We start from the raw sequence: 25,237 nt of genomic DNA, 5'->3' as shown, positions 1-25,237 counted from the left end.
CCTGAGGCGCCGAAGTTGGAACCGCTTGGTGGAAGGGTAGTGGACCGTGCCGGACCAACTCCAGGCTCTGGAGGTGGGAAGGAGCCGAAGTTGTTGACTTGAGCGATTCAGGCATCGGTCCGCTGTGAAGCCAGGGGACCCGAGCGGGCGCAGTGGCCGGCCTGAAGTTGAACAACACCGGACGGGCGGACCGGAAGTCGCCGGTCGAGGCGCGACATTGGAGTGTGGACTGATCGGTGTGGCTGCTTTGCCCGCCGCGGACCTGAGCCCAGCGCATCTGAGTGACGGAGATCAGTATTCGGCTGTCATGGTCGTCGGCGCTGAGGAGTCCCGTGTTGATTGCAGGCCTAAGATGGCGGCCCGGTCTGAGTGCGAGAGACAGCCTGCCAGAACGACCAAGGGTTCCCGGGTGGCGCAATCCAACAAGCTGGACCGATACACGCTGCCTAAAGGTTCGCCCACTTGATCGGCCCGAGCGCTGGAGAGGGGCTAAGAGTCATCGGACCCGGTATCTGAGCCTACTCTACAGGACTTAATGGCCGCCATTGATGGCCTTAAGACTTCCTTGGGGCAGCAGAGGACGGCCCTCGATCATAAGTTGGATACAGTGACCATTGAAGTCAACTTGATCCGGGCCGATCTCATTAAGACTAGTGAGAAGGTCAAATCGCTGGATATAAAGACCACAAGCTTGACGGACGATGTGTCGCAGCTGCAACAGGAGGTCCGGGACCTTAAGGCATCCGGTGCCCTGATGCACCGTAAGTTGGATCACTATGAAGGACGGGCCCGGAGGAATAATGTACGCATTATTGGAGTTCCGGAGCAGGTGGAAGGATTAACCCCTTATCTCTTTGTGGAGGACATTATTTTGAAATACCTGAAACCGAAAGGGTTGGGGAAGTTCTTCACCGTAGAGCACGCTCACAGGATTCTGGGAGGACGGCCGAGGCCGGGGGCCCCGCCGCGCCCAATGATAGCGAGAGTCTTCAGCTTCAGAGATAGGGATGCTATCCTGCCGGCCTCCAGGATTGGGGGTCCGCTGCGGTATGAGAATTCTACCCTGAACTTTTTCCCAGACTTCACTCAGGTGGTTCAGCGGCAGAGACAGAGCTTTCTTGGGGTCAAGCGGCGGCTCAGAGAACGAGGACTGAAATATGCTATGCTGTACCGGCCAAGTTGCGATTGAGAAAGAGGAGAAGGTCTGTTTTTTTGATGACCCGGCGATCGGTTCAGACTGGCTGGAAAGTTGCTGCCCTCGGGGGCTCCCCGGGGAGAAGGAGGAGAAGATGGCCAGGATACTCAGCAGCAAGAATGTTAACTGTTTGACTATGTGGCCCTGGTGAATCGGCTGATGAGGAACACTGTATGCGCAGTGGAACTGTCCCTTCGGACTTAGTGTCGTACTTGGTGCAAGAAATGACTACGGTGGGCGGGGGCGAGGTCAGGGGCTCCGTATTCCTCCTCTAATTTTTATTTAGATAGTAGGTTAGCTAGACCATGGGGCGACAGGCACACTGCGAGTTGGGGGTTGGCGGATGCCGAGTGCAGGAGGGCAGGGTGGGGGGTGGAGGGGTGGGGTTGTTTAGTAAATGTAGTTTTGTTTTTGTGTTGTTCATTTTCATGTCAGGTGATCACGATGTGGTAAGGTGTGTGGGATCCAGATCGGATGGCCCAGGGTAGTATAAGATCGGGGATGAAAGTGCTGAGTTGGAATGTTAACGGCTTAGGTGATCATATCAAGTGAGGGATGGTCAGCCAGCTCATCAGGAGGCACTCCCTGGATGTGGTGTTGCTACAGGAGATGCACCCGGTGGGTAATAAATGTATGGCCCTCCATAAGGGGGGATATAAATTGGGGGCGCACGCTGGATTCACGTCAGGTTCCAGGGGGGTTGGGATCTTGATCAAAAACTCCTTCCCTTTCACTGTTCAGGCTAAGTGGTTAGATCAGAGGGGCAGATATGCGGGAGTCTCGGGGCTGGTGGAGGGTAAGACTGTCACTTTATTGTCAATTTATGTCCCTCCCGCCCTTCAGTAGGACACATTTCGAGATCTGGGAACTGTTTTCCTTACTGTACCCCTGGGCAGTTTAGTCTTGGGGGGGGGGTTCAATTCTGTGCTCGACGGGGAACTAGATCGCAGTCCACCGCGTGTCTTCAGGCAACCTCAGAAATGGCTCTCCGAGTTCCTGGAGACGTTCGGTCTCGTTGATTGCTGGTGTGTGCGTAATCTAACGCTGACACTTTTCACGCATGTGTCTGCTGCTCACAGCAGCCTGTCGCGGTTGGATTATCTCCTGCTGCCGGCGGACATGGCTCCTATGGTTCGGGAGGTGAAGTACCTTGCTAGGGGGATTTCTGATCACTCAATGTTATGGATACAGCTTGCTCCCTGCGGGCCCGCGGCAGGTACTGTTGCCCCACTTAGTGCTTGGCAGTTTAAGGATCCTGCCATCAGGAAGGAAGTGCTCCGGATGTCTGATCGCTACTTCCTGGAGAATGTAGGTTCCGTTGATTTGGCCCAGTCTCTCTGGGAAGCGTATAAAACGGTGGCAAGGGGGGGGGGGGTTCTTTCCTTGGTGGCAGGGAAAAAGAAGCGCAATCAGGCTGAGGTGACGCGGAAAGAGGCGGAGGTCTTACGCCTAGAGGAAAGACTGGCGGTGTTACACACGGTAGAAGAGATCCACCACTTGAGACTCCAACAGGAGGAATACAAAGACCTGGTGCGAGATAGAGCTATTGCGCACAACAACACTGTCCAGGGTCGTATATATGAGCATGGTGACAAGGCAGGTAAACTTATTGCGTGGCTGGAGCACTGAGAAAGAGCCTCCAGGGTGGTGTCGGAGTTGGAAGGGTCGGGGTCACAAACTATCACTGATCCGCAGGCGGTGGCGGATGAGTTTTCCAAGTACTATGAGAAGGTTTACACTGTTGGAAGTGAATATTCTGAGGCTGAAAACAGCGATATGATCAGAGACATTGTCATGCCGAGTCTGTCAGAGGAGGAGAGGAAGTATCTTGACTCCCCGTTTCGGATGATGAAGTGGGGCAGGCTATAAGGCCACTAAAATCGAGCAGCGGGATACCGGTCGAACTCTATAAATTGAATGCCAACCGTATTGCCCCGTATATTCAAGCTATGTTTTTGGAGAGTAAGGAGGAGGGCTGACTGCCTTATGACCAGCGAGTAGCGAACATAGTTGTGATTCATAAAGAGGGTAAACCTAGGACAAAATGCTCGTCTTATAGGCCTATTTCACTGCTAAATGCGGAGCCTAAGATTCTGGCGAAACAACTTGCCACCCGACTGGTCAAGGTGATCACGTCATTGATTCATCCGGATCAATCCAGTTTTATGCCGCGTCGTAACACGGCGTTGAATCTGCGATGGCTTCATGGAGTCCTTGGGGGCTCTTCAGAGATACATGAGCCGACTGTGGTGGTGTCACTGGATGCCACAATGGCGTTTGATAGGGTAGAATGGCAGTATTTATTTGCAGTGTTGGCAAAATTGGGCTTCGGACAAGAGTTTATCGGCTGGGTACGATTGCTGTATGCTTCTCCTCTGGCTAGAGTAGTTATTAATAACCGCAGATCCAGTGATTTTTCCCTGAAAAGGGGTACGAGGCAGGGATGCCCGTTGTCCCCGCTGCTTTTTGCGATTGCCATGGAACCCCTGGCGACCTGGGTCCAATGGGATAGGACAATAAGAGGTTTAAGATGGACGCCTGAGTGGGAAGATAAGATCTCACTCTAAGCGGACGATGTTTTGCTCTATCTTACCCATCCCAAGGACTCCCTGCAAACTTTTTTGAATATGCTAGATATTTTTGGTAGGTACTCGGGTCTGGCCATAAATTGGGCTAAGTCTGTCCTCTTTGTCCTGGTCGGTGATCCGCCCGTGGTCCCGCGAACATGTGCAATTCAGATAGAGACAGTAGGCTTTAAATATCTGGGTATTTACATCACTCTGGACCCGCGGCTGCGCTATACGAAAAATCTCGCTCTCCCACTGGACAGATGCAGGAAAGACGTGGAACGTTGAAAGGCCCTTCCGCTGTCCATGCTCGGTCGAGCCACCCTATTCAAAATGATGGCCCTTCCCCGGTTCTTATATGCTCTGCAGAATACAATGGGCCCTGTGCCGGCCTCCTATTTTAAAGAGATAGAGACTCTTCAGAGGTGCCTCCTGTGGGATGGTAGGGCCAGGATCGCGTTCGTGAAGCTGACTCTCCCGTGGTACGACGGCGGGATTGGTCTCCCGGATCTGCGGAGATATTAGGCTTCGCAGTTGGCTGCCATTAACCATATTATTTATGGGACCCCCCCGCGACCCAGGATTCGCCATGGATCGGGGTCAAGCACCGGGTGGAATGTTGGACAGAGCACTATATGCCAAGCTGGGGAAGTTCGCGTTAACTGGTCCGTCGGCGCATGCGGTCCAAGTCTGGCATGCGGCTAATAGATGTTTAGTGTGGGGTGGTAGGCTTACGTTGGCTACCCCCCTGTGGAATTCGGAGAAATTGGGTAATCTATGGAAAACTAAGGGGTTTGACAAATGGGACACCATTGGTATCACTCACATAAAAGATGTCTGGGGGAAGGGAGCGATACTTCCATTCGAGTCTCTCAAAAAGACATATAGTTTGCATTATAATGAGCGTTTCAGGTATCTACAAGTGAGACACGCTCTTGCCACCCATGTGCCCAAGGATTTGGCTCTTCCTGAGTCGTCTCCCCTTGAAGATCGATTGCTTGACGGCCACCTCCCCGAGAAAACGATCTCCCTGATCTACAAGAAGTTGGTTAATAATATGGAGAATTCCCTGGGGCGCATCAGAGCCCAGTGGTGTATGGATGGATTGGAACTGGATGATGAGGACTGGATGGAGGCGGTCTCTTCTCCTTGTCGCTATTCAGATGAGGCTTCAACTTGTGCAATTAAAGATTCTGCACAGGTCGTATATCACAGGGCCTCCTTTGGTGCGGATGGGTCGGGGAGAGAGTGGGAATTGCAGAAGAGAGTGTGGGGAATCCAGTACTCTGATCCATATATTATGGCATTGTGTGATGATACAAACCTACTGGAATAAGATCCATGAAGTGTTGAAAGATGTTTTGGGAGTTGAGATAATACCTGAAGCCCGGCGGTGTCTGTTGAATGTTTGGGAGCCTACAGACCTGAATGTGTACCAGAAGCAGTGGGTCACTCTGTCATATGTTGTGGCTAAGCGGAACATTGCCAGGCTCTGGGGGCTAGCCGACCGCCTCGAATTACTCAGTGGGCGGAGGACCTTGACTGGTGCATGTTCCGGGAAAGAACGGTGTTTGTAGCAAGGGGATGTCCGAGAAAGTGGCAGAAGATATGGGGGGCGTGGAATACCCACCCGGGTGAGATTTGTGATCCTCCGACACCAAGTCCGGTACTGGAAGCGCAGGAATCCCCTTGATCCTTGCATTGTATATTTTGTTTGTGATTCTGTACCTGGCTGAAATGATCTGTATGTATTAATTGTATGAGATCGCCTGACGCTTTTTATTTCTTTTTTTGTATTGTCTTCGTTTTTTGCAATAATAAAAAGATTTTCAAAAAAATAAAAGTAAAGCGCGGGTGCCAAAAGCAAGACCTATTGGCTATGCCAATGCTTGTTATGACTGCTGTTTGTGCCAAATGTATCTACTTATCTAAAGCTTTGGCTACACCAGATAGAATGCTGGGCTCAATTACACTGGCCTTCTATGGTGGTTTGAAAGTATTATATAGCAGGGAAAGGATGATCTTTAGTAACAATGTCGGAGAGTTAATGTCTAGGACAGCACAGATAATCTATAGTCGTTTAAACATGTGAAGGAGTGGTGCTACACTTGCCAAATCTCAAATTAGGAAAGCTCCAGAAACGAGCAGATGCTAAAGGACTACACCAATTAAGCTTAGTTGTCTAACTGAAAATAATAACACATTGCAAGACCATTTTATCTACGACGGGCTTGGCAAATAGGCAACCTACATTTTTATCATGACACTAACTATATTTAGACAGGATTTATCAATCACAAATGACGGCTCCTTGTCCATTTTAAGTTACATGCTGTCCCCTCTTGGGAATGTGTAAAGAATTGGATGGGATCACATGTACTTTCAGGTTTATGACCCTGCCCTAAAGAGACATTAGAGACAAGATCTAATTTCCTGCTTTTCTGACTTTTGTATAGAAAGGTTAGAACACCACAGTTGTTCTGTCTTTAGGCATTTTAATATCAGATGTGTACCCAAAGCCTTTTAAATTGAGCTGAACAAAAGAAACTGAGACCATAGTTTTGCAGAGGCATCATTTATCCAATGTTTATTGGATTCTAGCAAAAGATATTTGAGGTCCTAATGAGAAGGGCAATTTTGAAAGTCCTCTTACCTAAATCTCAGTGATGATTTCTGTATAGGCATAGTTTACAGTTTTATATTTACCTGTACTTAGTACTGATTGTCTATTGGAATAGAACTTTGAAAAGGAATTTCTTTAAGCATGTTTAATAAATGTTTTTATACTCTATCAAATTTGCATTACTGTTTTGTGGATGAGTTTCATTAAAATGAGGAGACAGATTTAATGATTGAGATAAAAGATAATAGTTTTTTAGCACAGAATCTATAGATACATTCAAACTCGACAGTCTGTAGTGTAAACTCCAAACTATACAACATGGATTCATTTTCTAACAGCTTTTCGATATATAGGTTATGAACAAAGGCATTCAAATCTTTCTGTTAATACGTACATTAGAAAGCCTTATGAAACCCAGAGCAAACTGATAAATTGTCAATTAATTTTTAAACAAAACTAGTTGAGCCATTTGTGATGATGAATACTTACTCTTGAACGATATAGTGCTTTAGAATTTTCTGTGTCTGCGTCACTGGTTTGGAGGTCAGCCCCAACATATGGGATGAATGTTTCTGGATCAGATAATAACCTGTGACATTAACAAAAGGTGGGTATGAAAACACATGAATTATTCTGTAATCAACATGCAATTGCAAGACTTATTGAACACACAAAATATTCCAGTTTCTCAACATTATGATTATCATTTAGTAGTTGCCCGCATATGCTTAACAGAGTTCCTTTTCACACCATAAATTTCCATAGCAACATACTTTCAGTAACGTAGTGTTAGAACTAGATTGATCGAACAAAGCTTTCATCAAAGCTGCACAAAAGGAAAACTTCACAGAACAATTACACTACACTAACCAAACAATACCTGAATAGTCATGTCAGTCTAACCAAGGATGAAAAAAGTCACCAGAAATAAGTTGTCCCTTGGGTAGTACTAAAATCATGCTTCATGAAATCCTGCAAATGTATTTCTTTATATGGTTCTACAGAGGATAATACAGCAGGTAATTCAAATCTGACTGTATTTCCACTGTCACTGAGTGCACTAGATCATCACACTTGAGTCTTTTAATATGTTTAGTATGGTGTAGTGCTATAGGCACTCCCATGTATTGGGACCACGTAATGACTTTGACTACCATTGTTTTAATAGATTCCATGTGTATTTATTCATTCTATCTTGAATGTATGACATCTGCACTTGCATCTTCCCTTGGTATGTCCTTTCTTGTCTCCTTAAAGCTGCAGAGTATGAGTGTTTCAAACCAGCCTTGCTTGGAACAGAACGTGTGAAATGTACTTTTCTCTCTCAGTGTAGTGATATAGGCAGTGGTGCCAAAATGAGCATTGTGTTGTACATTGGGAAGTTTTTGGAAGTTTTCATTATTGGCTTTGACTTGCCCTCATGCCATCTTGAATCCTGACTCCTGAGTTTTGCACACATCACCAGGTTACTTACGGTTAATCAGGCTATTCGCGTTTAAGATTGTTTTCCTCGGAGGAGGAGCTACGCTAGCATCCAAGATGGCCGCATAAGCTCCCGGCTCCGCCGACCTCCGCCGGTTGCTCATTAATCCTGGCTCTTATCCTGAATTCCCACCGGACTCCTGTGCAGCTTAAGTGCGCCTGGCTCCAGGGGTGCGATCCCGGACTTTCTAGCTGCTCAAATGACGAAGATATGCCGTGCGCCATTCTCGGCCTAACCCGGAGTTGAAGCCGGGGCCTCGAGTTCCGACCCAGCCAGGTTGGAGTTGAACAACATCGGCTGCGGGACGTGGGTGGCTTCCGGTCTCCCGAAGTGGCGTCTTTCTAGTCCGTTCTGGAATGTGGTTCGGTGACAGCTTTCTTCCGCAACTGCGGCGGCCTTGAATATCGACTGCTTTGGTCGGGGATACGCTGCCCGGAGGCCGCGCTGAGCTCCCGGGGTCGAAGGGCTTGGTTCCCCGCTGGCGGCGACGGTGTTGAGATCGTGCTTTTGGAGGTGCCCACAGTTGTCATCTACATAGCCTTTGCCTGGTGCCCCGGAGTAGTCGACCTCCGGGGTTCAGAGGCCTGCCCAGTCGCTCAGTGAGGGGCGATGGAGCGGGCTGAATATACACCGTCGCTACATACTATCATGGCCGCCATTGGGGAGCTCCATGTACAAGTCTCCGCCATTGTCCAGAGGATGATTGTAACGGCTGATATCATCTGCTGGAGGCCGGATTCCGACCCTTTGTTGGCTGTTGCTCAAGATTCTTTCCCCGCGGAATGAGCTCCAATTCCTACCGAGGACCCTGTGCGGAAGCCAGACTTCGTAATTCTTTGTGAACCCCAGATGGCAACGAGCGAGCCCGAAACTATCGGATGTGTGTTTTTCCCTTTGTCGATATCGCCTGGAATGGATGTGACTAGTCCTATATTTCATCGTGAGTTCTCCAAGGACAGTTGGATTAATAACCTGCCCCTTTTCTTTCAAATGGACCCAAAACACTCTGCTGATTTATTGCTGGTGGGCAGTGACCTTTGTCTGACTTTTGGACTTTGTAAACATCTATCCTGTTATCACTCCTTCCGTGTCGCTTTGGAAACTTTCCTATTTCTTACTCTTCCTGTTGTGACGGTGGTTCAAATGGACTGGGCTAGCATGAAGAATCGTAGTGGCCAGGGTTGACTTTTACCGTATGGGTTTGACAAATGACTTCTTTTGACACGGGACTGTACCTCATGATTGCGCGGGAGGGGGGTGGTTTTTATACGCTCCCCCCCTGTTGGATTTTACTGGTTGTGTTTTCTTATCCTGGAGATTTATGGGGTGGGTTGCTGCCGGCGGGGGGCAAGGGGACCGGGGGCCTGTTTGTTATTCCCTCCTCCACTTTCTTCTTTCCTTCTTTTAGGACCAGTTCCGGGGCGACAGGCACGCTGCTAGTGGGGATGGGCCGTAGCCATTGCAGAGGTGTAGGGTGGGGGGAATGGGGAGGGGTTTATTATTTTATATTAGTTAGTTCCATGGCCTTTTTTTCTTCTTCCTTTCTTCTTTCACAAGAGACGGGTCGATTATCCTGTACCGATTTTCTTATTTGTCGGGTGTCTAATGTGGTCATTAATATCCTGTATCGTGGGTGGGCTGCCTTTGCGAACTACTGTTTTGTCGGATTGCTCTTCGTATTTCCCCTTTCAGAATGCATTGTTGCCACAATTGCATCCGTCGGTAAAATTGCCTTTAACGCATTGTATACTTGCCCACCTTTTGATGTATCATGTTAGATGTATGCCACCCGATTTATGTATATTCTCTTGTTTTTCTTCAATAAATAACCTTTAAAAAAAAAAAAAAAAGATTGTTTTCCTCTTTGAAGGGTGTTTTTGTACTTTTTGAAATATTTTGTACTTTCTTAAACCAGTACAAGATAAGGGAAAAAAGTAGTGTGGAAGGGCAGAAGAATATGTGACAACCCCTCTGCCTTTGGAATGCTTGTGGAGATTGGTCAACTCTGGGAAGCTTCCTTGGCGCAGAGGAGGTTTTCTCTGAAACTTCTAGTGCATTGAGAATAATATAAAACTGGGGTTGCTTGACTTGGAAAGGCTGGATTCTCTTCCTGAGGGAAGGACGCGTCCACTCAGTGTTGCATTTCCCGGCCTGAGAAGTCTCTAGGACCCAGGATTGTCATTTGGGATCCTCCAGTCTTATGTGGACTAAGATGAAGCTATTGCAGCCAGTGAGGTATTTTTTCTGATTATTGGTATTGTAATGTGTGTCTCTGTGTACACATTAAGGTATTCAGTGGGTCTTGTTTATTGACATTCATTTTTTTGGGTGTGTTATAATCATTTGATGTATTCTATGTATATATTTTATGTTTACATGCTTTCATTTTACAGGGTGTATTTCTTGTGTTAGGTTACTTCCATTCAATAGTGCCTATTTTTTTAGGTGAACGTCCAGTATTATCATTATTATTATTACTTGCTTATGTTCTATTTCTCTTGCATTTGATTTATGAATGTTCCATTATTATATTCGGCCTATGTTTTGCACCACTATTATTATATGACTTGTAAGTGCTCAATATTTGTGTTTGTTGAACAAGTTACTTACCTTCGGTAACGATATATCTGTAAGAAACAGTAGTTAGTATTAGATTCCTTACCTTAGAATATCCCCAGGCGTCAGTCTGGATCCGGAAACTTTTGCGTAGCAGTACCCCTGCGCGTCGGTAGGCGTCGTCTGCAGGCGTCCCCTGCGGCTCTGCGTCCGTCGTCGGCGTCGTGCGCCGTGATGACGTCGCTGGAGTATATAGACGCCGCCTCCGCGCGCTGACGTCAGTTCTTTGCACACAACTTTTCCGCGCCAGAACACGCAGAGCCATGTGAGAACCAACACTGGTGCCATTTGAAACTAGGGCCCTGAAAGGGATGTCCTTAACCCTAGGTATCAGTTCGCAGAACGGGGAGGATGGGAGGGGCGGTAAGGAATCTAATACTAACTACTGTTTCTTACAGATATATCGTTACCGAAGGTAAGTAACTTGTTCATCTGAAAGAAACAGGTTAGTATTAGATTCCTTACCTTAGAATAGATACCCCAGCAATACCAACCCCGGTGGTGGGTCTGCGAACCAATACAAACCTACACCAGAAAGTCCTGGAGGACCGAACGGCCAAAGAAGCCATCCCTCCGGACTTGACTGTCCAGGCAGTAGTGCCTCGCAAAGGTGTGCAGCGAGGCCCACGTAGCCGCCTGGCAAATGTCCTGCAAAGGGACTCCCCGGCCCAGGGCAGTAGCAGCCGCCGTGGCCCGAGTGGAATGGGCTCTCAGCCCAACAGGAGGCTCCTTCCGAGCCAAAGAGTAGCATGCTTTGATGCACAGGACGACCCACCGAGAGATGGTTCGTTTCTGTACCGCCCTTCCCTTCTTCTCACCCACGTAGCCAACAAACAGTTGGTCATCCACCCGGAACTGGCGTGTGCGATCCATATAAAATGAAAGCGCACGTTTTGGGTCCAGACGGTGGAGCCGCTCTTCATCTTTTGAAGGATGCGGAGGCGGGAAGAAGGAGGGTAAGGTGATGGACTGCCCGATGTGAAAAGCAGAAACTACTTTGGGCAGGAACGAAGGTCTAGTTCTCAGAACCACCTTGTCTGGATGAATGGACATGAAAGGAGGTTTGACAGAAAGAGCCTGGAGCTCACTCACTCTCCTGGCAGAGGTGATGGCAACCAGGAAGGCCGTCTTTAAAGTCAGGAGACGGAGAGGACAGGAATGAAGCGGCTCAAAGGGAGCGCACATCAAGAAAGTCAGAACCAGTTTCAAGTCCCACTGAGGCATCACGAACGGAACAGGTGGATACATGTGCGTGATGCCCTTCAAGAATCTCGTTACAATAGGGGACTTGAACAAAGATGGCTGATCAGGTAGCCTTAAGAAGGCGGAAAGGGCAGAAAGGTAGCCCTTGATAGTGCCCAGAGCAGAGCCCTGCTGGGCAAGAGAGAGAAGAAAGAGGAGAACCTCGGAGAGAGGGGCAGAAAGGGGATCCACAGCCTTTGCTGTGCACCATGCCACAAATCTGTTCCACCGGCAGGCGCATACCGACTTTGTGGAGGGACGCCTGGCTGCCAGAATCACATCACAGACTTCAGGAGGCAAGTCAAATGGCCTCAACTGTCGCCGCTCAATCTCCACGCATGGAGGTGGAGACTGGACAGGTTTGGGTGGAGGACCGTCCCCTGCTGCTGCAACAGAAGGTCCTCCTGAAGGGGCAGGCGGATCGAGGGACCGACTGACATGCTGAGTAGCTCGGGATACCAGTACCTTCGAGCCCAGTCCGGAGCCACAAGGATAACTTGGGCCCGGTCGCGCCTGATCATCTTCAGCACTCTGGGCAGAAGTGGTATAGGCGGAAAGGCGTACAACAGACCGCAACTCCACTCGCGCCGAAAGGCGTCTCCGAGCGAGTGCCGTCTTGGAAACTCCAACGCGCAGAACTGATGACATTGCGCGTTCTCTTCTGTGGCGAATAGATCTAACCAAGGCTCTCCCCATTGCAGAAAGAGGCCTTTCGCCACGTCCGAGTTCAGACGCCATTCGTGATCCACCGAGCACCGACGGCTGAGTTCGTCCGCCCTGGCGTTCAGAGAACCTGCCAGGTGTTGAACCGTCAGAGTCACGCTCTGACGTTCCAGCCATTGCCAGAGACGCAGGGCCTCCTGGCAAAGGGTCCACGACCCCACTCCGCCCTGCTTGTTGCAGTACCACATGGCGGTGGTGTTGTCCGTGAACACCTGCACTACACTCCCGTTGACAAAGGGGAGGAATGCCTTCAGTGCTAGGCGAATCGCCCGCAGCTCCAACATGTTGATATGGAGCCGGGACTCCGCCGGAGACCAGATGCCTCTGATCTCCGCCTCTCCCAAGTGGCCTCCCCAGCCCTGGAGGGACGCGTCCGTCACAACTACGTGCTCCGGTTGGGGAAGGGAGAGGGATCTGCCTCTGACCCAATCGCGGTCCGTAAGCCACCACTGCAACTGCCTCGCAGTGCCCTCCGAGATCAGGACATGGTCGGATAGGTTGCCTTGATGCTGGGCCCACTGAAACTTCAGGTCCCACTGCAGAGCCCGCATCCGCCACCTGGCGTGATGCACCAGAAGGATGCAGGAGGCCATCAGCCCCAGAAGCCGCAGCGTCAACCTGACCGAGACCCGGGATAACGGCTGAAAGATGGGAATCAAAGCCTGTATATCCCGGACCCGCCGTTCCGGAGGATAAACCCGAAACTGCGCCGAGTCGAGAACCGCTCCGATGAAAAGGAGCTTTTGAGAGGGACACAGGTGTGATTTCGGCACATTGATGGAAAACCCCAGCTCGTGCAGGAGGTCTGCCGTCATCTGAAGGTGGCGGACGACTGTCTGGGGCGAGCCCGCCTTCAACAACCAGTCGTCGAGGTAGGGGAAGACTGAAACCCCTAACCGGCGCAGATGAGCTGCGACCACCGCCATCACTTTCGTGAACACCCGTGGGGCGCTGGTAAGGCCGAAAGGGAGCACGATAAACTGAAAGTGCTCGTGGCCTACCGTGAACCGCAGGTAACGCCGGTGGGCCGGCAGGACGGGGATGTGAAAATACGCATCCTGCAAGTCCAACGCCACCATCCAGTCTTGGGGGCCTAGAGCAGCCAAGACCTGAGCCAAAGTCAACATCTTGAACTTCTCCTTCCGGAGGAAGCCGTTGACGTTCCGTAGATCCAAGATAGGACGCAGGCCCCCCTTGTCCTTCTTGGGCACCAGAAAGTAGTGGGAATAGCAACCACACCCTACTTCTGGCCCAGGAACGCGCTCGATGGCCCCCTTGGCCAAGAGGGCCGTAACTTCCTCCTGCAGAAGTGTCAAGTGGTCCCCCGACACACGGTGGTTCTGCGGTGGCATGGCTGGAGGAGTGGTCTCGAAGGGGAGGGAGTAGCCCCTTCGGACAAGCTGCAGCACCCACCTGTCCGATGTGATAGTGCGCCAGCGGGAGTGGTGATGGCGAACCCTGCCACCCACTGGCGTCACATGGGCCTGAAAGCACGGACTAGGAGGATTTGGAGGCTGTCGCTGCGGGGGAAGGTGTGGTCTGACCTCGCCGTTGTCCCCGACCGCCTCCACGGCGGAATCCACGGCCGCCACCGCGTTGAGAAGTGTTCTGCGGTGCGTGGCTGGCAGCACGTGTGGGACCGCCCCTTCCTTGGCCACGAAAGGAGCGAAACGAACCCGTTTGCTGGCGCTGGGTCGAAAGACCCAAGGACTTGGCCGTGACCCTGGAGTCCTTGAAGCGCTCCAGCGCGTGGTCCGCCTTGTCGCCAAACAGGCGACTGCCATCGAACGGCATGTCCATCAAAGCATTTTGGACATCTGCCGAAAAATTGGCGGATCTCAGCCAGGTGTGGCGACGAATCGCCACCGTCGTGAACATCGCCCTGCCCAGCGAGTCGGTCGTATCAAGACCACACCTGATGGAATATCTTGCTGCATCTCGGCCTTCAATCATAGCCTGGCCGAGTTTCGCCCGTACCTCCTGCGGGCATTCAGGCAGCAACTCCGCGACCGTATCCCACAGAGAGTGGGTGTAGCGGCCCAATAGGCATGCGGTGTTGCAAGACCGCAGTCCCAAACTCAGGGACGAGAAGACCTTCTTTCCATACTGGTCGTACCTCTTAGATTCCCGGTCGGGCGGGGCCGACGGGAATGCGGTCTGGGAAGTTGAGGCCTGGATCACCAGACTCTCAGGGGTGGGATGGGTGGACAGGAACTTGGGGTCGTCCGGACATGGACGGTGGGGTCTGGCCACCTTCCTATCAACAGGCGAACCTGAAGCGGGCCTGGACCACGTGCCCAAAAGAACGTCTGTCAAGGCTTCATTGAACGGCAGCAGAGGCTCCTGCGGGCATGCCTGCGGTTTGAAGACCTCGGTGAGGATGTTAGTCTTCACGGGCGCGACGGGGAGCTCAAGGTGTAAGGCCTTGGCAGCCCTCATCAACACCACTGAATAAGCAGCCCCAACCTCCGAGGCCACGGTAGGAGGCGAGACAAAACCAGGGTTAGGAGAGTCGTCCAGACCACTGGCGTCACCCAAATCACCTGTCCAGTCCACGTCATACTGACACTCGCGTGACAGAGGGTCCTCAGACCCCTCCCAACCCTCACCGTATTCTACATCATCCCCGTATTCGGAGTCAACAATGTAGACCGGCTCCTCAGGGCCCATGGGCCCCATCGAAGTCGGACTCGGCGTCGGCCGACGCCGGTCCGACTCCGCGTCCGGAGTCGGAGAGGGAATGGGGGTGGCGCCGCCCGGAGCCGGCGCCGGAGCCCCGACGCCGGCCGGAGCCGGCGTCGGAGGCCCGGCGCCACGCGGAGGCGGCACCACGGGTTGCCCCGATGGAATCGGTGCCGGAGAGGCCGGTGGACCAGCCGGCGTCGACCCCGAAGGACCGAGCGGCGCCGGAGCCGCCGGCGGCGTCGGGGCCGGAGCACCCGACGGCGCCGGGGCAGGAGCACCCGAACCGCTCGGGCCCCCGGACGGGACCACCGGGCCCGCAGGCGCCGTAGGCCCCGTCGGAGGAGACAGTGCCCTCATGGCCATGAGGAACTCCTCTATCTCCTCGCGCGACGCGCCGTGCCCAGGGACCGTCGGGTATGGAGCAGGCAGTGTCGGCGGAGCCGCGGGGGTGGGGCCACCCGAACCCCCGGCCGCATCGCGCGAGCGTCGGGGGGAGTCGGGGGTACGATGACGATGCCCCGACTTCTTGTTTTTTTTACCTGAGGAACTAGAGGAATGGCGACGACTTCCGGAGCGCTCGTGGCGGCTCCACGACCGCTCCCTCGACCTCCGGCCGGACCGGGACCGCTCTCAACGTGGGGCCGACACCCGGAGCTCGAGCAGCTTGCGGGACCGCTCCCGCCTAGCCTTACTCGTCAAGGCCCGGCAGTCGACGCAGGAGTCCACGTCGTGGTCCGGGCCCAGGCACCGGAGGCAGAGTCGGTGGTGGACCGTGACCGACATCGTGCGGTCACACCCATCACAATTCTTAAAACCGGGCATCCTATCGGCACCTTAAGATGTAGATATAATCAAAAAACTATGGTCAAAAGACCGGAGTACTGCTCTTCGGATCTGCGCTTACTGGCGCGGAAAAAAGAAGAACTGACGTCAGCGTGCGGAGGCGGCGTCTATTTACTCCAGCGACGTCATCACGGCGCACGACGCCGACGACGGACGCGGAGCCGCAGGGGACGCCTGCAGACGACGCCTACCGACGCGCAGGGGTACTGCTACGCAAACGTTTCCGGATCCAGACTGACGCCTGGGGATATTCTAAGGTAAGGAATCTAATACTAACCGGTTTCTTTCAGATTACCATAATTATCTGCTTGTGTTTTCTCCCATGCATTTAACGGTTGCATTTGATTACTTGTGTGTTATTATTGTATATATATATATATATATTTATATATATATATATATTTATATATATATATTCACGCTCTTTGGGGAGTGTCCAAACTAGTAAGAAGCACTCGAGCAGCACAAATGCTTTTCCCCAACAAGCTTTATTCAGGTTCAAACACTTGCTTTTGCCAGGAGATATGGGCTGTTTCATCCGGACGCGTTTCGGGCTTCTCCCTTCCTCGGCGGCATACAGTCCATGAGACACCATGTTGTCCCGCCTCCATTTTAGCCGATATCGCATGCCAGGGATTGGCTGATCACCATGATCATATGTGTTGCTTTATGGGAGGCGTAGTCCATATGATTGTGGTGCTCATATATTGATAATTAAAAGCTACAGTGAGCCCCAGCAAAAGCAGCGTGTTAACATCCTTGTTGCGATGTCCCACAGTAGAAACCCCTGTATGCGGCTCCGTGGCCTCCTTCTCTTGAGTGGTGCCTCTCAGCGGTAAGACGCCCGCTAAATATTCACGCTCTTTGAGGAGTGTCCAAACTAGTAAGAAGCACTCGAGCACCACAAATGCTTTTCCCCAACAAGCTTTATTCAGGTTCAAACACTTGCTTTTGCCAGTAGATATGGGCTGTTTCATCCAGACGCGTTTCATCGAGTGCTTCTTACTAGTTTGGACACTCAAGGCAACTCCGCCTCTTCCTCAGGGGACAAAAATGAGAGCACACAGGAAGCTCACCTTTGATTTCCATCTCTTATTTCATTGGAATCACCGCCCTAAGTGGGTGTGGCATGTTGATTGTTCACCATCGAGCATGATGGTAAACGTAGTCCCAGGGTGAGTTTAAATAATCCTGAAGTAGGTTGTATACTCCAGTGTTCAAAAATTTCAGTCCGGATAAATAACTTTAGTAGGAAGGGACAAACGGGGCAGCCAGGGTGTTGATTGATTTCGGAATATCGTACCAACAGGATCATGAACAGTTCTTAAGCCACGGCATCTCTGCCTCACAGTGTTGTACCTGTGAACAGAGTGGTGCTCCTCCCCACGGCCAAGGGCAGCCGCGTATACAATAGTTCATCAAGAAAAGCTCTTGTGCTTTAGAAGGTCACACACGATATCCAAGCTATCCAGCTTGTTTGCCTTTTACATCCTGCATGCCCATTCTCCACACATTTCTTAGGATTCCCGACGCGTTTCAAGGCAACTCTGCCTCTTCCTCAGGGGACAAACACGAGAGCACACAGGAAGCTCACCTTTGCTTCCCATCTTTTATTTATTTGGAATCCCCGCCCTAAGTGAGTGTGGCATGTTGATTGTTGACCATCGAGTATGATGGTAAACGTAGTCCCAGGGTGAGTTTAAATAATCCTTAAGTAGGTTGCATACTCCAGTGTTTTTAAAAATTTCAGTCCGAATAAATACCTTTAGTAGGAAGGGAGAAACGGGGCAGCCAGGGTGTAGATTGATTTCGGAATATCGTACCAACAGGATCAAGAACAGTTCTTAAGCCACGGCATCTTTGCTTCACAGTGTTGTACCTGTGAACAGAGTGGTGCTCCTCCCCACGGCCAAGGGCAGCCGTGTATACAATAGTTCATCAACAAAAGCTCTTGTGCTTTAGAAGGTCACACACGATATCCCAGCTATCCAGCTCTGTTTTTCCTCTCCTACTTAAGGATATAATGATGGATTATAACTTTCACACAACAGCGCGCGACCTACTTAAGGGAGATTTATACACACCACAATGGACTACAGGTACCATCGTGCTGATGGTTAACGTGCTGAGCCACGCCCACTGGGGGCGGTGTCTGCCAATTTCGAATAAAATGGAAGGCAAACAAGTGGTGTGTTTGCCGCTTGCTGTTGTGTGCTCCCCTTGATGAAGAGGCGCTATGGCCTCGAAATGCGTCGGGAATCAAAGCATTGAATGGAGAATGGGCAAGACTGATTAGAGGTGAAATAGCTGGTTGGCTGGGATACCGTGTGTGCCCTTCTGGAGCACAAAAGCTCATTGCTAATTCACATTTTTACACGGCTGCTCTTGGCCATGGGAAGGAGCACCGCTTTGCCCGCGGAGAAACTTGAAGCGGAGTGAAGAAGCCGTGGTGATGAACGGTTCATCGCTGTGCGGTACGATGTCCCCGATTTAATCAACAGCTTTAAAGCTCTGTTTTTCTTTTCCTACTTAAGGATATAATGATGGATTATAACTTTCACACAACAGCGCGCGACCTACTTAAGGGAGATTTATACACACCACAATTGTAAGGATTTAGCTGGTTGCGCCTGCTGAAGGATTTAAACTACAAATTCCAGGGTGCTTAGTGGTGGAGGCGCGGTTAAAATGATGCAACGCGCGCCTCTGCGCGCGCACAATTCTGTGTTCCAGCCGCGTTGGTAGTTTCAGGACGCGAGGACTCGAGTGAAGGGGAAGCGGTTACGAAGCAGGGAGAGGACCCACCCTGTAGGTAACCCGCAACTTCAACACACTTCAAGGCCAGGTAGGGAGAGAGGAGTCGAGACTCGGCTTTGTCTCTCTTTGAATTTTGGGCAGTTTGAACACGGCGAGGGTTCTTCCGTGAAGGAACGGGACAGCCCTCTGACTTTGCTTGTGTTGCGGCTGAGCTGATATCAGCCGGTTCTCTTCTTCGGACGGAGGAGCACCTCTGGAAATAATTACAGCGCTTGGCAACTATTAAAGTGCTGGAATGAGAAGCGTGTTGATCCCCTGTGAGGAGGAGCGCTATGTGTGTTTTGTTTGGGAACTGGATTACCGGCTCAGGACAGTGTGTTGATCCCCCAGGGAGGAGGAGCGGTGAGCATGTTTAAGGATAGAGATTAAGGCGCTCTGAGACTTGATTGGGGGCGCTCCCTACAATTTATAGCGTTTATTTCACAAGACTTCCTTGAATTAGGACGGTGTTATAGGAATTCATCAAGCAATTAGGTTTGGCTTTGGTTTCTGCATACGTTAAGAAGCCTGGCTGGTTGTCTCTTGGCTGGAGAGGATCTATGATTTATACTGAAGTTCTTTTGTGTAAAGGTTCTGAGGTTTAAGGTAATTCGAGTCGAGTCGATAAGTCTTTATTTCGAATAAAAGATTCATGAAAGACAATGTACAACCATACACAATATATAAAAAAGATCGGTCAAATAATAATATACACAAATTATTTCTAAGAACAATAAGATGCTATACACCATATGTATGTGGAAGCAAAAGGGACCCAAATAACATGCACAAGAATTAGTACCACTAATAACCATACAAAGCAATATATATAACTGGATAAGAGCGTTCAACGTACAGGGATGCCCAGTTTCTTGGATCGAATCAGCCAGGCCCATCTCAAAAATTTGGCAACACAGACCACTACAGTTTCAGATCTAATAACACGAAGTTTGGAAAGTGCGTCTCGGTAGCCACCACTATTCAGGGTCAAGCATATCGGTCTTAGCCACTTACTTCTCGGTGCTCGATAAACAGGACAACCAAAGAAGAAGTGGCCAACACTTTCTTCCTGGTCGGGACACCAGTGGCATTTGTTTCCTGTAATCGTATCCCATTTGGCTGTAAAAGAATTGATAGGCAAGGTGCCGGTTCGAAACTGATGGTATAGTTTCTGATCTAACACACTTGTAATTAAATCCCAATACTGCTCCAGTGAGGGAATGACCTTATGCACTAAAAATAAGCCAGTTAGATTTACATCCAAGGATTGGGTTACAAGAATAGATTTTTTCCAAGCCCAAAAGAGCGCCTTAAACTCGAGTTTAGATGGGAAAGTTTCCCCCCCTGGGTTGGACCAAAGCTCTGGAAGACCCATCATATACAAAACATTTTTAACTACCCTAAGCCAGTGTATTTTATGCGCACCCCACATAAGTTTTACCTCCTCCAGTTCTCGGGTAAACAGACCAAGCTCGGGAGTGGTCCAGAGACGGCGCCAAAAGGCCACCAGGCGATACTGTGCCATCTCGTCGATCGGTCTGCAACCAAGATCCAACAGCAGGGGTTTAGTTGGAGCAGACTGCGGGAGGCTAACCAGATTCCGTAGGAACCTGTTCTGCGCAGTGGCCAAACATGAAAGATTCTTATGACCCCAAACTTCGGCTCCATAAAGGGTTGCAGAGATGACCTTGGCCTCATAGATTTTTAGGGCAGGAGTGACACACTTAGTTAGGGAGTTCTTTTGTTCACGGATCAAACAACCAGCCAACCTATTAAATTTGAGTTTGGACGTCTCCACTTGGGAGTTCCAATTGAGTTGGTGATCTAGAGTCACACCAAGATATGTCATGACCCTAACCTGCTCAAGTTGAACTCCGTTTAGGGAGACTGTACACTTAGGGGGATTTTTCTTGCAAAAAACCATAAATTTGGTTTTGTCCACATTTATTAGCAAGTCATTCATTGTACAAAACTCAGAAAATCTATTCAGGGCTACTTGGAGCCCAGCTCTAGTTTTAGAAAGGAGGAGGGTGTCATCTGCGAAGATTAGCATGGGGTACTTTCGACCACCGTGAAACAACGTGGGGGCCAGGACACAGCCTTGGCGTACCCCACGTTGTACAGGGAAGCATTTGGTCACCTGCCCCTGACTACCCCACCTAACCTGGGCATAATTGTCCTCATGTAAACGCTGGACCAGGCTCAAGAGCTCTGGCGGAAAGCCCATACGTCTAAGGGCCTCCCACAACTTCTTCCTAGGAACTAAATCGAAGGCCGACTTAAGGTCAACGAATGCAGCATATAACATACCGCCACCCAACAGAACCACCTTCCAAAAAAGTAATGTGAACCGGAAGACCTGGTCAACAGTGCTAGTCCCAAACCTAAATCCTGCCTGCATAGGGGAGAGTATGTTATTTGAATCGATCCAACCCTGAATTCTTGCTAAGATCATTCTCGACACAATTTTCTGGATCGAATCGATCAAACTAATGGGCCGATAATTATTGGGGAGGGAGCGGTCACCCTTCTTATAAACTGGCAAGATTTCTGCCCCCTTCCATGAAAGTGGAATCTCAGCCCCTGCAGCTAAATTATTCGCCAGTAACGTAATATAAGGAATCCAGAGGTCAGGTTTGAGCTTAAAAAGGTCAGCAGGAATAGCATCAATGCCAGGAGCTTTACCTGGCTGAACAGACTCAAGGGCATGTGCAGTATCGGATTCCAAAAATAAGAGTCTGTCTCCTGTATGTGGGAGGGGACACGATGGTATAATTTGCATCGTCGGTTCCTCCGCTGTAATTGGGTCATTAAATTGTGCGGTAAAAAATTCCACCCATGATTGAGCGGAGACATGATTTTCTGGAATCTGGGCAGCTGAGTCTCTACCCCTCCTTACAATCAACCAGAAATCAGTTAGGTTGGGGGAATCACAAGCACTAAGGAGATCAGACCAGTAAGAGTCGTCCCAATCTCGCTTGGCAGCCCAAAGGGTACGCTTATAGCACTGCCTTGCTATCCTTATGTCGTCTGAATTCCGGGCCTTCACAGCAGCTAATAAGTTGCTGTGGGCAACTCTACAGTTCTTATTATACCATTTTTTATGCACTCTGGCGTTAACAGGCCTAGATGGTTTCGTGAGGAGGTTTTTAAGGCCCAAAAAACACTCCTCATGGAGATTAGTGATTGTGGGATCTGCGTTGCCAGAGGGAGATAACAAAGGCATCCTACTCCACACACCCCACACCTTTTCCTCTATTTTAGAAATGAGTGCTGGGTCATCCAGAACCCTAAGCCATTTTACACGACGCCTATTGTCGCACAAAACTACATCAGATGTTAAGCTATTAGTACCCCTGACTGGGGCCCCCATACCTGGGACCAAAATCTCGAGTGAGAGGGGATTATGATCACTCTCTGGACGGGGCTCTACCACCATGTCTTGTACAATGGACCAACACTCAATATTAATCAATATATAATCGATACGGCTTGAACTCAGACCGTTGTCGAAGGTGTTGGTCCCAAGGCTATCAGAGCGTGTACGCCCATTAACGGCCCGTAGGCCCCAATCTAAACAAAAGCCCAGCCAATGTAGAGCTGCCTCAGTGCCCCTAACACCCTTTGTGATAGTAAGCGGGGGGATGGACCAGACAGTGTCCTCGTCAGAACCCACATCCTCTGCCAAGGAGGTGATGGGCTCAATGGAGGTATTCAAATCTCCCGCTACAATTACCGTCTGGTCAGTTTTGAAATTCTTAAATAGAAGATCAAGATCGTCCAAGACGGTTTGTTTTTTCCCACCCTGGCAACCACGGGCATAGACATTAACCAAGAAGAGATCTGTGGTGTTGGGTTTACTCAAGCTGATACATAGGAGATCCACACTCTCTACCAGTGTTTCCTTACCATGGAAGCCCAGATTGTTTTTAACCCAAATGGTAAGCCCACCAGAGGCCCTACCCTTTGGACTCTTAATAGCAGGTTTTGAAAAATTGAGATAACCCAGCCTGTATAATGGAACCGTTGACCAGGTTTCCTGGAAGATGACGATATCATATAAGTCGATAAAGTTGGCCCAATCGTCATTATCCAGGCGTCCCCGTAGCCCTGCAATATTCCAAGAGGCCACTCTTAGTGGATAGTCCGTAATTTGGATACAAGGTTGCTGTGCCACGCCCATTACATCAGCCATAGCCAAAGCAGGAATGTTTACAGGGTCTAAGGGTACACCCGAGTTATTAGGCAAAAATAGACCATTAAGAGATGGATTTGGTAACGCAGGCCACCGTGGGTGGGGAGAAATCTTAATGGGAGATATGTCTCCAGACCTCCCAAGTCAATCCACCTCCTCCAGGCAGCCAAACCTATTAGAGGTGGAAACCCCCTGCCACCAGTTATGTTGGCTTTGTCCAACAAAACTATGAGTCGGTCGACTAGCATTCCTAACAATTGACCATGGCCCCTCACTCACGGGTTGTTGTCTAGGAGGATAGAAAAAAGTGAGAGGCCTCACCACTATTGTGGAATTGGCCTCAAAGGATGGCCATGCACATAGATACTGAGCTGTGTGGGGATCAGAAAAAGATACCACCACACAGTCGCCGGCTATGGACTTGTTCGTATGGCCAATCCAAGGAACTCTCCGAACCATTAATACACTACTTCTTTGGTGGTCGGGGAGCTGTTTGTTGGAATTAAGCCAGTGAATGACTTTATTTTTCAAAGAGAGATCATTCTCCTGAGAGTGCTGATCCAACTCTGGAACACCGGCTAGAATGATGACGTATGACCCTGCTTCTGGCGGGAGGTCAATAAACCCTCCACGGAAATTGTGGCGACTGACCTGTCGTATTGGGTTATGCACCAAGGGTGGCCTAGGGGGATGGTGGGCTGCTGCCCTTGGGTCGGTGTTTGGCCTGTAGGCTGGTTTATGCGGATGGAAGGGTTTTGATACAACTGAGCTAGGGGTAGGTACTATAGTGTTTGCAATGGTAGTGCGTGGTTTTGGGATGGGTTTGGGTGTTGGTAGGGTCACAGGGATGCTTTGAGGTAGTTGAGAGAGGGGTTGTACAGGTTCTGTTTCTTTGGGCAGGGGAGTGGGTTCGGCCACGCGTAAAAGCTTGGCATCCATTTCCTTTAGGCTCAAGCTGGCCAGGGTGACTATGGTCCTATCCATTTCAAGGAGGTTATTCTCTATACGAGAAAGCCTCAATTCCAGGGGGGAAAGTAGCTGCTTTAGCGTACCCCAGACTAGTTTAAGGAATTCACTATCACCCTCCCTGTCGTGCACAGGTCCACTCACCCGACTCTCCGGAATATTCACACTATTCTTACTTGGGGAAGTGAGGAGAGTGTCATCTTCCACCAAACTAAGTAGTTCCGGAGCGACTTCCCCATTCAAAACACTGTGAGTTGTATTGGAGCTATCATCTTTCACTCCAAGAGACCCCATTGCCCGTCTACTATTAAAAAACTTTAACCTTGCAATTCTAGCTTTTTTCCTAGCGTGAATGGTTCTCGCCAGGCATTTCTTTTTGTAAGTTGCTGCTTTCTTAGCACTACAATGACTTGCGGCTAGGGTTGTTTTGGGAGGGGGAAAAGAGCCTGCAATACTAAATAGAGGGGCAGGGCCCATATGTTGTTGTGCTAGAATGGATTGGGGATTAGGAGGGGAGTTTAAAAGAATAGTTGGGGGGGCGGGGTGTATTGCTGCCGTTATTAACAGAGGCCGTGGAGCGGTGGAACGATCAGGGGTACGGGCAGATGCAATGTTCCCCAGGGAGGATTTCTTAGTGCTAGCAATATGCTCTGACAGCCTTCTTGCAGCGTCAAGTTCTAAAGAGACCTTGTGCTGCATTTTACTGATTTCCTCGTCAATAGCCAAATTAGTTTTGACTAGGAAGTCATCTATGGATCTATTAGAATTGCTAGCAGCCATGAGGGTTTTGCTACGACTGCCCCGTGAACACATTTTACAGAATACAAGTGAATAAATAAATAAATATACAAACAACAATAAAACTGTAAGATGTACCAAGACAGGGAGGTGGCCCAGCACAGCCCTCTTAGTCCTCGAACGGCCCGCTCTTTGCCCGGTCTTCGCCCCGGGCTGCGTCCCGCGCTGCGGGAGTGCTGGGTCAATAAGTAGAAGGTCGTGTAAGACAGGGGGCGTGGCAGCAGGGAGAGCGGACCGGAAGTTGGAAAATGGTCTTGCAGGGACTCCTGGGCAATGGAGTCCCCTGCACGCTCGCAGCCCCGCTGACCGCACTCACCCGGAAGCCTGCAGCCCCTCACCAATGTCCCGGTGTCCAAGGCAGCGAAGCTGCACCCGCGGAGCGGGTGCGGCGAGATGTGGGTCTGGGTCCTGGAAAAGCCGCTGGGTTGGAAGGTCAGTCACCAAAGTGCCTCCGTTTGCAGAAATGCGTCCCGCCAAAGGAAAGGGTGGGAGAGGTTTTAAAGAC

The 25,237-nt window shown here is 50.2% G+C and overlaps 1 protein-coding gene across 2 annotated transcripts in view; it reads right to left on the bottom strand.

Annotated features, from left to right (window-relative positions):
* LOC144762304 (exportin-5-like) overlaps positions 1 to 25,237 on the bottom strand; it is a 2,548,278-nt gene that overhangs the window by 979,866 nt on the left and 1,543,175 nt on the right. For both annotated transcript variants that reach the window (XM_078647452.1, XM_078647453.1), the window contains one exon: positions 6,875 to 6,974. In XM_078647452.1, coding sequence (XP_078503578.1) covers positions 6,875 to 6,974 — 100 coding nt within the window. The remainder of the gene's footprint in view (positions 1 to 6,874; positions 6,975 to 25,237) is intronic.

Source organism: Lissotriton helveticus, chromosome 6 (assembly GCF_964261635.1).
Source record: "Lissotriton helveticus chromosome 6, aLisHel1.1, whole genome shotgun sequence".
In the NCBI taxonomy this organism is placed as follows: domain Eukaryota; kingdom Metazoa; phylum Chordata; class Amphibia; order Caudata; family Salamandridae; genus Lissotriton; species Lissotriton helveticus.
Note: the sequence above shows the minus strand (reverse complement) of the source record. Positions and strands in the feature narration are given on the sequence as shown.